Source organism: Mobula birostris, chromosome 10 (genome assembly GCF_030028105.1).
Source record: "Mobula birostris isolate sMobBir1 chromosome 10, sMobBir1.hap1, whole genome shotgun sequence".
Classification (NCBI taxonomy): Eukaryota; Metazoa; Chordata; class Chondrichthyes; order Myliobatiformes; family Myliobatidae; genus Mobula; species Mobula birostris.
Window position 1 is genome coordinate 125,528,576 of NC_092379.1, and position 14,228 is coordinate 125,542,803.

Genomic DNA, 14,228 nt, shown 5'->3' on the forward strand with positions numbered 1-14,228 from the left:
GCATCCTAATTGTGCATCACCGTCTGGTGGGGGGAGGGGGGCACTACCATACAGGATCGAAGTAAAGCTACAGAGAGTTATAAAATTAGCCAGCTTCATCATGGACACTCACCTCTGTAATATTCAGGCCATCTTTAAAGACAGGTGCCTCAGAAAAGCAGCGTCCATCATTAAGGACCCCTACTACCCAGGACGTGCCCTCTTCTCATTGTATTCATCAAGAATGAGGTACAGAAGCCTGAAGGCACACACTCAGTGAGTCAGGAACAGCTTCTTCCCCTCTGCCATCCGATTTCTGAATGGACATTGAACCCATGAACACTACCTCACTACTATTTTACTTCTTATTTTTTGCACGACTTATTCAACTATTATAGTGTGTGTGTATGTGTATATATATATATATATATATATATATACACACACTATAATTCACAGTTCTTTTCCCCTCTATTATCTTGTGTTGCATTGTACTGCTGCTGCAAAGTTAATAGATTTCACAACATATGCCCATGATATTAAACCTGATTCTGTATGCCTCAAAGAGCTGCATGTTATCAGATTCCAACATTGCTTCGATTCTTTTTGTAACATCGAATTTTAAGGGAAATACAATTTTAACTTCAGGAAAGCAGTCTAGCAAAGAATATACTTATTTATTCTGTACTGTATGTTTGCAACATCACAATGAGAGGAAACAATGTTTCCAAGGCCTTTATAGTGATGTGTGTGTGTACGAGAGAGAGAGCGAGAGAGAGAGAGAGAGAGAGAGAGAGAGAGAGAGAGAGAGAGAGAGAGAGAGAGAGAGAGAGAGAGAGAGGAGAGAGAGGAGAGAGAGGAGAGAGAGGAGAGAGAGGAGAGAGAGAGGGGGGGGGCGAGGGCGAGTATGCAGTCTCATGTGGAGGGGATAAGCCTTTCAAAGACACTACGAAAAAGACATGAAGGAAGGAAATATTCACAGAGAATGATTTCATCAAAACATTGATCAGTATCTCCCACTCCTGTGCAGGGCACTGGTGTAGAAATCAGAATTGAATGGGCTGGTTCAAGAGAATGCATATGATAGACATATTTGGAGAGTGAAGAGTAATCCAGTTGAAAAATTCAAGACTGTGAAAAAAAGGCATAGATGTGGTTGTAGCATAGGACCAGCATAATAGAGGAGAGACACTCTATAGTACTGACATATTGTGGGCGAGCCACATTCTGTAGGAGCACTATGATAGAATTTAGACTATAGAGTAGAGAGTCAGCCATTTGATTAAGGAGACAGTTTGTAACTCACAGGATTATAAATCTTTACAATTTATTTCTGTGGAGGGTGAGTTGTTCTGTACATTTATGAATGAAACCCAGATATTCAGACGCTGAAGGAACCAAGGGACTGGATGGGGGAGCACACCATCAGTATCAGGATCAGGATCATCAATGAATTTACGGAGTGGTGAAAAAGGCTTAAAGCAGCTACATATCACCCGATAGCATTGACTTTATGCCTTAGAGGTTGGAAGAACTTCAGCTGCCTTCTCTGGAGTGTCAGAAGCTGAAGGAAGACTTTATGGAAATTTATAAGGCAGACAGTCTCGAAGGGCTGAATGGCCTACTCCTGCACCTATTTTCTATGTTTCTTCCAGGATTGAAATGCCAAATACAAAAGGACATCCATTTAAGGTGAGAGGGGGACAGTTTAATGATGTTCAGGGCAATTTTTTATATATAAAGAGACAATTAGATGAGTGGAACAGGCTGCCGTGGGTAGAGATGGAAGCAGATATGATAGTGGTGTTTGAGAGGCTTATATAGATGAAATTGCAGGGAATGGAGGAATATGGATCACAAGCAGGCAGAAGAAATTTAGTTTAACTCTACATTAGTTAAGACAATTTAGTTAAAATACATTTCATTTTAATGTATTTAAAACATTACATACAGCAACAGCCCCTCGGCACAGAGTTTGTAGGCTGAAGAACCTGTTCCTGTATTGTAATGCTCTAAATAGGAACGAAGGAGAGCTTTGTTACACTCAGGATTTGTTTTACCAGCATGCTGAACTTTAGATCTGCTGAAGAATGGATGGAGAGGTGTTTGGTGGAGATGTAGTTGAGAAAAATTACTTTGAAGCCCCAATTTTACAAGTTCATAAAATTATAAAAGAATGGTTAAAAGACACATGTATCTTTAAGTCAGTGGTTCCTTTATTTTAATTTTTTTTTTTTTTTTTGTTTTTTTAATGTTAAGTTGTTTGCAGCTGTCCTGGATAATATACAAGAAAGAACACTTTTGGAGAGAGATATCTTTTTGGAAGTGAAATATATGAAATTTTGGTAACCTCTGTGTTTGCTGTGATAACAGCAAAGAAGGAAAGAAGAAAATTAGAATAGTGATGGAGGATCTGTATTGATAGAAAATAGTTTATAAACAGTTTGATCTCTCTTCACAAGTATTTCTTATAACTAATCATTTTACATACCTTCAGACAATACAAAAAGATAGGTATATTTAACATCAGAGGCCCCGTTGGAAAGCTGGAATTATGAAGCATGGTTTATATTTTATGCATATTAAAAACCCCTGATCAAAACAATAACTACAACTTTTTACAATATCAGAAAATTCTTTTAATAATTGAAAAAGTTTATAAATTTTGAGGGATGAACTGGGCTGGGGAAGGGAATATGTTCAAATTATCTGTAAAAACCAAAAAAAAAAACAAAAATCAGTAGTTTGGTAGTAATGTGGGAAATCCCATAAAGTGATTCCAATAGTATAAAATATTGTTTTTTTTCCACAATTCTGCTACTTTTAACAAAAAAAAATTGGTAAAAATGCTAACTGAGCCAGTGATATGTGAAGCAAAATTGATACTATGGGTTGCAAATGTAACGGTGAGATTCTTCAAGTGATGAAAAGCCTGGATACATCATATACACATTTTCAGTACTTACATAAAAACACCAAGGAAGTAACCTGCTGATGATTAATTATTAATATTTAAGAACCTGGGATGCAGTAGTTGGTTAGTAGCACCATGGAAATACTTCAAAAACAAACAAACAAAAATAAAAAGATGTATGCAATCTCGTTGTTGTGTTTCAATCCATTACTCTTATCTTGACAGAAAGTGCCATATGGAGATCACCCTGAAACAGAAGAACTGGAGGCACCACGATTTCTTGTTCCACAATGCTCAGTTGCTCGTTCATTCTTTTCCGAAATGCACTGAATGCTTTTTACATGAGGTACGTACAATTATTATGTGTGAACAGTCTTCTTTTTTTTGTTTTTCTGTTTGTTTTTGCTTTCCACAATAGCACCATTGTAAATGGAAGACAAAGCGCCCTACAGTTTTTTTTATTTATTGAGCTGTTTTTCTTCTTCTCACTCGGTCTTGGCGGATGCCTCAATGCCGGGAGCCAATGCATTACGTCCTCTTCATACACACTTGACAACGGCTCACACGCGTTCGGAGCTCTCCTGCTTTCAACGTCTCAGACTGTGGCTTACTATTGAAGGGAAGGGAAGGAATAATTGAAAAATTGTTCCACCTTATTCCAGCTTAATGCACTGTGCACTGTGTTAACGATTTGATTTCTCTGGACAGTACACAAGATATGTTTTTCCACTATGTTTATGTATTTTATTTAGATATACGGCACAGGACAGGCCCTTCCAGCCCAATGATCCGCGCCACCCAGCAACTCACCTATTTAGCACCAGCTCAATCACAGGACAATTTACAATGACCAATTACCCTACCAACTGGAACATCTTGGGACTGTGGGAGGACACCACAGCATCCTGTGGAAATCCATGTGGTCACAGGGGAGAATGTACAAACTCGTTACAGATGGCGCTGGAATTAAACTCTGATGAATTCTGATCTGGAATTAAACACTGGCAAAGGAAATTAGGTGTTTTTTCTTCATACCACCTCCCCAACCCATCCCTCTGAAAGTGGAACAGGCTTCCTGATTTCTGTGTCATCAGAGCAGATCCAATTTAGGCAACGCCCTATGAGGAAGAAATCTTGATTTTTCCCTCCCAAGCTTGAACACTGTGAGGCCAGTGCTCACAGGTTCAGTAATATGAATGTGCAGGAACACAGGAAACCGCAGAGGGTAGTTGATTCAGCCCAATACCTCACGGTACATCCCTCCCACTCTCAAAAGTACCTACTTGAGGCACTGCGTCAAGAAGACAGCATCTTCCAGCAAAGATCCCTACCATCCTGGCCATTCCATCTTCTCGCAGCCACCGTTGTTCAGAAGGTAGCAAAGCCTAGAGTCCTACACTACCAGCTACAACTTCCTTTCGTTTGTGTTTTTGAACCAATCTGCACAATCCTAATCACTACCTCAGTAAGACAACTCCATGACCAATTTGCACTACAATGGCCTATTTTTGTTCTAATTGTGTTCTTCCTTGTATAACTGTGTATAATTTATGCATTTCTTGTAAATGTTGCGTACGTGATGCTCTGCGGCTATGCACGTGTCTGGAGGTTGAAGGTCCGATGTCACAAATCTGCCAGTCAGGGCCAGAGAGTAGAGGTTGGAGCCCTGATATCTGAAAGCTTGACTCTGAGCCAGAGAGTAGAGGTAGGAGCCCCAATACCTGAGAGCCTGTGACTCTGGGCCAGGAAGTAGAGGTTAGGGACACGATATCTGTGAGTCTGAGAGCTCGGGGCCGAGGACTGGAAGTTGGAGGCCCGGAGATGGCCTGTCCTGAGGTTGGAAGCCTGACTCTGTGTGTGTGTGTGTGTGTGTGTGTGTGTGTGTGTGTGTGTGTGTGTGTGTGTTGTGCGCGTGTGTGAGTGAGTGAGTGTGAGAGTGTGTGTGTGTGTGTAGGTGTGAGTGTGTGTGTGTGTGGGTGAGTGAGTGTGTGTGTGTGTGTGTGGAGAGTGAGTGTGTGTGGAGAGAGTGTGTGTGTGGAGAGAGTGTGTGTGTGAGTGAGTGTGAGTGTGTGTGAGTGAGTGTGTGTGTGTGGAGAGTGTGTGTGTGTGGGTGGGTGAGTGAGTGAGTGTGTGTGTGTGTGTGGAGAGTGTGTGAGGGTAGGTGAGTGAGTGACTGAGTGAGTGTGTGTGTTTGTGTGTGTGGGTGAGTGTGAGTGTGTATGAGTGAGTGTGTGTGTGTGGAGAGTGTGTGTTTGTGGGTGGGTGAGTGAGTGTGTGTGTGTGTGTATGTGTGTGTGTGTGTGGAGAGTGTGTGAGGGTAGATGTGTGAGTGAGTGTGTGTGTTTGTGTGTGGGTGTGTGAGTGAGTGTGTGTGAGTCAGTGTGTGTGCGTGTGAGTGTGTGTGTGGGTGTGTGAGTGTGTGTGTGGGGGGGGTGGGTGTGTGGATGGGTAAGTGAGTGTGCGTGTGTGAGTGAGTGTGTGTGTGTGGGTGTGTGAGTGAGAGAGTGTGTTTGTGTGTGGGTGGGTTGTGAGTGAGTGTGTGTGTTTGTGTGTTGGTGTGTGAGTGAGTGTGGGTGGGTGTGTGAGTCAGTGTGTGTGTGTGTGTGTGTGTGTCAGAAGCTTGTTTTGCTGTTGCTGTTGTTTAGTTGTTGTCGTCGTTAACTTGCGTTGCTCTGCTGAACAGTATCAGCATGCTTTGTTGGCACCAGAATGTGTGGCAAATGCTTGAGGGTTGTCCCCAGCACTGTGCTGGTTGTTAACGCCAACAATGCATTTCACTGTATATTTCATTGTACATATGATAACTAAATTAATCTGAATCCAAAAATAGGTTTCTCATTGCAACAATGCATACATATTTAGGCAGGGCTCGGACCTAGAGGCATTCAGTCATAATCATGTGGATGGGGATTTCACACCATTGAGTCCTCAGCCAAATACATATACCTACCGCCCTAACCCTATGTAAATATCTGGATCTAAATGCTGTTTACATGGTAAATACAAGCTGATATTTATGTACTTAAGCACATTTTATTCCATATCTGTACTTCTAACTTCATTTTTATATACTGTGTTTCTTTATTCTGTATAATTGTGTAATGTTATCATTTTTTGTTGCACGTAGTGCCAATACACCACAGAAATTTCCTATTACATGTAAATGTATATAGTGAATTCTTCTTATACTGCACCTCCTTGGCATACAGTATATGAGCTATCAGGGGAAGCCATTTTAAATCTATAGACATTACCCTGTTCTCAATTCAAGCCTTTAACTGTCTGGGATCTGTTGCTCGCCCTCCGATCAGAACCACGGGGAATATATTCTATAAGGATTGATAACTGAACAAATGCTGACGTTGTTCTGGCCTGTTAGGGTCAGTGGATGGATATCGGTGGGAGAACAGCAAATGGGTTTTCACAGGGTTTGTGTTGACCTCGAGTGCTTGAGCTAATTAACCTTGCGGAGCAGTGTCTGTGCAGGAATTTTAATTGCAAAGCTTGGTGAATCCGTGGAATTTAATGCTACAGACGGCCGTGGAGGCTAAGTCATTGGGCATATTTAAAGCAGAGGTTGATAAGTTCTTGATTAGTAAGGGTGTCAAAGGTCACGGGGAGAAGGGAAAGAATGGGGTTGAGAGGGGTGATATGTCAGCCATGATGGAATGGCAGAGCAGACTCAATGTGTTGAATGGCCTAATTCTGCTCCTCTGTCTTATGGCCTTATCCCAATGTGAAGAATGTGATTGGGAGATTGTTTTGCCGAACACCTACGTTCTGTCCGCCAGAGAAAGCAGGATCTCCCAGTGGCCACACATTTTAATTCCACATCCCATTCCCATTCTGATATGTCTATCCACGGCCTCCTCTACTGTAAAGATGAAGCCACACTCAGGCTGGAGGAACAACACCTTATATCCCATCTGGGTAGCCTCCAACCTGATGGCATGAACATTGACTTCTCTAACTTCCGCTAATGCCTCACCTCCCCCTCATACCCCATCCGTTATTTATTTATTTATATACACACACTCTTTCTCTCTCTTTCCTTTTTCTCCCTCTGTCCCTCTCACTATACCCCTTGCCCATCCTCTGGGTTTTCCCCCCCTCCCCTTTTTCCTTCTCCCTAGGCCTCCTGTCCCATGATCTTCTCATATCCCCTTTGCCAATCACCTGTCCAGCTCTTGGCTCCATCCCTCCCCCTCCTGTCTTCTCCTATCACTTTTGATCTCCCCCTCCCCCTCCCACTTTCAAATCTCTTACTAGCTCTTCCTTCAGTTAGTCCTGACGAAGGGTCTCGGCCCGAATCGTCGACTGTACCTCTTCCTAGAGATGCTGCCTGGCCTGCTGCGTTCACCAGCAACTTTGATGTGTTTTGCGTGAGGAATGTGATGTCCAATGTGTCTCCAAAGCTTAACTCCCTGGCCAATATCTAATGCAACGATTCAGCTATATACAGAATGCCTATTTGCTGTGATACCAAGAATGTTGGTCACTGGAAACCATTAGCCGAACAAGATCTAACAATATAAACACAGAGGACTCCGCAGTTGCTGGGAACCACAGCAACACACACACACACACACACACACACACACACAAAGTGCTGGAGGAACTCAGCAGGTAAGACAGCATCTATGGTGAGGAATAAACAGCCGATGTTGGACTGGAAAGGAAGTGGAAAGAAGCTAGGAAAGGAAGGTAGGGGGAAGGGAATGAGTACAAGATGAAGGTGATAGGTGAAATCAGATGGGGGGGGCGGGGGAAGGAGGGATGAAATAAAAAGCTGGGAAAGGTGGAAGAGGTAAAGAGCTGAAGAAGGAGGAATCTGATCGGATTGGACCAGGGAAAAAAGGGTTGGGGGAGCATCAGAGGGAGGTGATGGGCAGGGGAGAGGAAGGGGTCAGAGGGGAAACAGAATAGGGAATGGGGATGTGACATGATCTGATAATATTGATCATTATAAGATAGTACTATGGCAGCAGCTTTAACCAAGAAGGTCACCTGCACACCATTAAGATTTCATTTTTGAATGTTTAATAATCCTCACCTGAACATCTCTGATGGCTCAACCGTGGCCAGCCAGAAACTGTATGAGTTAGCATAATAATTGCAAGTCCCCCGGCCGTGGCATTCAATGAATGGTGCGGATCGGAACTCCTCCAGACAGGAACCAGGAGATGCTAGAGCTTGCCCAGATCCTTCAGCACCGGCACTTGTGTGCTGTAAAATACAACAACATGGATTAAAAGAAATACCTTTGACATCCCAACACAATAAATACATTGGTGTCTTATTGTCAAGGGTAGTTTATGCTGATCTTTGAATGATTTGCTTGTAATAAAGCTAAATACGGTTGAATAACCATCACACTGAACATAATTATTCATATTAAATATCCTACAGTCATTCTCTCAGACATCAGGCCTCCAACCTCCGAATACTTGCAGCAACGTCACAGACAGAGGGCATCAGAGACACAACATCCCCAAGAAAAGCTTATAGTGCATGGAACACCATATTACAATTACGTCAGTGGCAAGAGTTAAAAGTTTTAGACATGGTGCAGCAGGGGATTGTCAATTTCAGTTCCAGAATAACATAACTAGTTACAGTGGAAAATTCAGCAGTCACACTGGTTAAAGCCTGCTTAGCATCTCTCATTCACACAACAGAAGCAAAATATCAATAAAATACTTCACTGCTGTACAGAAGTCAAGGACATCCTGAGTGGGATGTGACAGATGCTGTAAAACTGCATGGCCGTTGTTTCATTTTGAATTTCTTCGTAACAGGACCCACTTAACGAGAACTTTGTCCTGTATTACATGGGAGGTGGCCTGAGGTATTGCCACGTGAGCTTTGCACTAATGCTTGTGCCTCCTTGAATTCAGAGTAATGAAAATGTTCTTCCTACTACTGTGTGACAGACATTGTTTGTAACATGGAGGTTGTGATTTTCCAGGACTTATCCCACAAGAGTTAATGCAAGGGGAAAATGGCATCAATGTGAAAAGCACCACTGGCCCTAAGGTCCACCTATTCTGGGCCAGCCTGGTTTTCTGCCTACTCCCATCTACCTGCCCTCTATAGTAATCTCACCTATGTACAGTACGTACCCAAACTTCTCTTTAAACTTTACAATTGAATGAATCCACACCTATTAGTTCCACTGGTAGTTTGTTCCACTTTCCGAGAGAAACACAGAAAACCTACAGCACGATACAGGCCCTTCGGCCCACAATGCTGTGCCAAACACGTACTTACTTTAGAAATTACCTAGGATTACCCATAGCCCTCTATTTTTCTAAGCTCCTTGTACCTATCCAGGAGTCTCTTAAAAGACCCTGTCGTCTCCGCCTCCACCACCGTTGCCGACAACCCATTCCATGCACTCACAGCTCTCTGCAAAAAAAGCTGACCCATGACTTCTCTTCTGTACCTACTTCCAAGCACCTTATATTGTGCCCTCTCATGCTAGCCATTTCAGCCTCTGGGAAAAAGCCTCTGACTATCCACTCGATTAATGCCTCTCATCATCTTATACACGTCTAAGAGGTCACCTCTCATCCTCCGCCGTTCCAGGAGAAAAGGCCGAGTTCACTCAACCTATTCTCATAAGGCATGCTCCCCAATCCGGGCAACATCCTTGTAAATCTCCCTTTCTATGGTTTTCACATCCTTCCTGTAGTGAGGTGACCAGAACAGAGCACAGTACTCCAAGTGGTGTCTGACCAGGGTCCTATATAGCTGTAATGTTACCTCTCGGCTCTGAAACTCAATCCACGATTGATGAAGGCCAATACACTATACGCCTTCTTAACCACAGAGTCAACCTGTGTGTCTGATGGACTCGGACCCCAAGATCCCTCTGATCCTCCACACTGTCAAGAGTCTTACCATTAATACTATATTCTGCCATCATATTTGACCTACCAGAATGAACCACCTCACACTTATCTGGTTTGAACTCCATCTGCCACTTCTCAGCCCAGCTTTGCATCCTATCGATGTTCCGCTGTCACCTCTGACAGCCCTCCACACTATCCACAACAGCCCCAACCTTTGTGTCATCAGCAAATTTACTAGCCCATTCCTCCACTTCCTCATCCAGGTCATTTATAAAAATCACGAAGAGAAGGGGTCCCAGAACAGATCCCTGAGGCACACCACTGGTGACCGACCTCCATGTAGCATACGACCCATCTACAACCACTCTTTGCCTTCTGTGGGCAAGCCAGTTCTGGATCCACAAAGCAAGGTCTCCTTAGATCCCATGCCTCCTTACTTTCTCAATAAACCTCGCACAGGGTACCTTATCAAATACCTTGCTGAAATCCATGTACACTACATCTACTGCTCTACCTTCATTAACGTATTTAGTCAAATCCTCAAAAAACTCAATCAGGCTCGTAAGTATAACCTGCCTTTGACAAGGCCATGCTGACTATTCCTAATCATACTATGCCTCTCATAATGTTCATAAATCCTGCCTCTCAGGATCTTTTCCATCAACCTACTAACCACTGAAGTAAGACTCACTGGTCTATAATTTCCTGGGCTATCTCTAGTTCCTTTCTTGAATAAGGGAACAACATCCGCAAACCTCCAATCCTCCGGAACCTCTTCCGTCCCCATTAATGATACAAAGATCATCACCAGAGGCTCAGCAATCTCCTCCCTCGCCTCCCATAGTAGCCTGGGGTACATCTCGTCCGGTCCAGAGACTTACCCAACTTGATGCTTTCCAAAAGCTCCAGCACATCCTCTTTCTTAATGACTACATGCTCAAGCTTTTCAATCCACTATAAGTCATCCCCATAATCGCCAATATCCTTTTCCGTAGTGAATACTGAAGCAAAGTATTCATTAAGTACCTCTGCTATCTCCTCTGGTTCCATACACACTTTCCCACTGTCACACCTGATTGGTCCTATTCTCTCATGTCTTATCCTCTTGCTCTTCACATACTTGTAGAATGCCATGGGGTTTTCCTTAATCCAGCTCGCCAAGGACTTCTCATGGCCCCTTCTGGCTCTCCTAATTTCATTCTTAAGCTCCTTCCTGCTAGCCTGATAATCTTCTAGATCTCTAACATTTCCTAGTGTTTTGAACCTTCCGTAAGCTTTTCTTTTCTTCTTGACTAGATTTTCAACAGCCTTTGAACACCAAAGTTTCTGTACCCTACCATCTTTTCCCTGTCTTATTGGAACGTACCTATGCGGAATGCCACGCAAATATCCCCTGAACATTATCCACATTTCTGCCATACTTTTTGCTGAGAACATCTGTTCCTAATTTATGCTTCCTGCCTGATAGCTTCATATTTCTCCTTACTCCAATTAAATGCTTTCCTAACTTTTCTGTTCCTATCCCTCTCCAATGCTATGGTAAAGGAGATAGAATTGTGATCACTATCTCCAAAATGCTCTCCCACTGATAGATCTGACACCTGATCAGGTTCATTTCCCAATACCAGATCAAGTACAGCCTCTCCTCTTGTAGGCTTATCTACATATTGTGTCAAGAAACCTTCCTGAACACACCTAACAAACTCCACCCCATCTAAACCCCTTGCTCTAGGGAGATGCCAATCAATATTTGGGAAATTAAAACCTCCCACCACCACAACCCTGTTATTATTACACCTTTCCAGAATCTGTCTCCCTATCTGCTCCTCGATGTCCCTGTTACTATTGGACAGTCTATAAAAAACACCCAGTAGTGCTATTAACCCCTTCCTCTTTCTAACTTCCACCCACAGAGAGTCAGTAGACAATTCCTCCATGACTTCCTTCTTTTCTGCAGCCGTGAAACTACCTCTGAACAGCAGTGCCACGCCCTCACCTGTTTTGCCTCCCTCCCTGTCATTTTTGAAATATCTAAAGCCTGGCACTCTAAAGAACAATTCCTGCCCCTGAGCCATCCAGGTCGCTATAATGGCTGCAACATCATAGCTCCAGGTACTGATCCACGTTCTAAGCTCATCCGCTTTGTTCATGATGCTTCTTGCATTAAAATAGACAAATCTCAAACCATCAGTCCGATCGTATCCCTTCTCTATCACCTGCCTATCCTCCCTCTCGCACTGTCTCCAAGCTCTCTCTGTTTGTGAATCAACCGCTTCTTCTTCCGTCTCTTCAGTTTGGTTCCTACCCCCCCCCCCCAGCAATTCTAGTTTAAACTCTCCCCAGTAGCCTTAGTAAATCTCCCTGCCAGGATATTGGTCCCCCTTGGATTCATGTGCAACCCATCCTTTTTGTAGAGGCCACGCCTGCCCCAAAAGAGGTCCCAATCTGAATCCCTGCCCCCTGCTCCAATCCCTCAGCCACGCATTTATCCTCCACCTCACTCTATTCCTATACTCACTGTTGCGTGGCACAGGCAGTAATCCCGAGATTATTACCTTTGCGGTCCTGCTTCTCAACTTCCCTTCTAACTCTCTGTAGTCTGTTTTCAGGACCTCCTCCCTTTTCTTACCTATGTCGTTGGTACCAATATGTACCATAACTTCTGGCTGTTCACCTTCCCACTTCAGGATATTGTGGACGTGATCAGAAACATCCTGGACCCTGGCACCTGGGAGGCAAAATACTATCTGTGTTTCTTTCCTGCATCCACAGAATCGCCTGTCTGACCCACTGACTATAGAGTCCCCTTTTACTGCTGCCATCTTCCTTATCCCTACCCTTCAGAGCCACAGGACCAGACTCTGTGCCAGAGGCACGACCACTGTTGCTTCCCCCAGGTAGGCCACCCCTCCCAACAGTACTCAAACAGGAGTACTTATTGTTAAGGGGACAGCCACAGGGGTATTCCCTAGTATTCTGAACCTTTCCATTCCCTCTCCTGACTGTTACCCACTTATCTGTCTCCCGAGGCCCCGGTGTGACTACCTGCCTATAGCTCCTCTCTATCACCTCCTCACTCTCCCTGACCAGACGAATGTCATCGAACTGCATTTCCAGTTCCCCAATGCAGTCTCTAAGGAGCTGCAGCTTGATGCACCTGGTGCAGATGTGGCCATCCGGGAGGCTGGCAGCCTCCAGGACTTCCCACATCTGGCCCCGAGCACAGAACACCGGCCTCACAGACATACTTCCAGTTTCTATTCCTCACAGTTAACTTACCTCGTCTCGACCTGTTATCGCGGAAGCCCGAATGAGCCAAAGCCCTACCACTCTGCCTCAGATCACTCCGTTGGTGACCGCTCCGTCGATGACAGCTCCGCTAGGCAGTGTCTTCCTTTTATACCTGAACCTTCCCTGCTATCTAACTCACAACTGGTGCTCCTGTTATAGCTTGATAGGCCACGCACAATGGACAAACGCTCTCGAAGCTCCCTTTTAAAATAACCGCTGCTGACCCGCGAGAAATCCCCCTTGGTAAAGCTCTATTGATGCCGCTGACAGGCCAGGTACAATATTTCGCCTTTCATCTTATCCTGTGGCTTCTAGTTCTAGTCTCACTCAATCTGAGGGGAAAAAGCCTGCATTCAACCTATCGACATCTTTCATGATTCTGTACACCTCCGTGATATCTCCCCTCATTCTGTTGTGCTCCAGGGAATAAAGTCTTTACGATTCAACATATCGTCCGAGAGGAACACAAGCTTGCTGTAGTTCAGAGACTTGCGAGTCTCGATGACCTGGACAGCTATGTTGGCTGGAGTCAGGGCTTTTATGCTTTGGCTCTTGATGGGTCACCCATGCCGAACAGGGTGAAGGGTAGCGAGCAGACCAAAAACTGCTCCTTCAGGTTTGGGGGTTCAGCTCAGGGCTAACAACCCTAACTGATAAAACAAAACTGTTACAGAAACGGCAGTGAACAATCATTCTACGTTGGAATGTCCACCCAGGACTTGCCTGATGGACAGTAGTGAAAATCGAGAGGAAGCTAGTAAGGAAAGCCTGAGGTGGAGGACCTTCATTGCTGCCCTAAATGTCAGCAGTGTATCTGGCAGTAACATAAAATTCAACATATCTTAACACGCAGCAACATCAGTGTGCATTGCTCATCGAGAGGAAATTCCATCTCAATATTATTCGGTGACAACTCTGAACAGGATTAGTACCCGCTCTTTGGACATTGATTTGGTGCTGATCTCAGTAAAATTGACCTTCAAAAACTCACAGTAAGTTTATCATCAAAGTATGTATACCATATGCAACCTTTAGATTCATTTTCTTGCAGGCAACCACAGGAGAATATAGAAATTCAATAGAACACATAAAACCAGACATAACAAAGGCAGAGTCCCTGACAGTGAGTCTACAGGCTGTGTAGTCAGTGCAATGCTGAGGCAAGTGAAGCCATCCACGCTGGTCCAGGA

General features: G+C 44.1%; 1 protein-coding gene across 2 annotated transcripts in view; it reads right to left on the reverse strand.

Moving 5' to 3' along the window:
• Nucleotides 1-2,153: 2,153 nt before the first annotated feature.
• Nucleotides 2,154-14,228, reverse strand: part of col4a5 (collagen, type IV, alpha 5 (Alport syndrome)) — a 310,200-nt gene continuing 298,125 nt past the window's right edge. For both annotated transcript variants that reach the window (XM_072270935.1, XM_072270934.1), the window contains 2 exons: nt 7,947-8,119; nt 2,154-3,503 (listed from right to left, as the gene is read on the reverse strand). In XM_072270935.1, the coding sequence (XP_072127036.1) occupies nt 3,422-3,503; nt 7,947-8,119 (255 nt within the window). In that variant the 3' untranslated portion in view covers nt 2,154-3,421. The remainder of the gene's footprint in view (nt 3,504-7,946; nt 8,120-14,228) is intronic.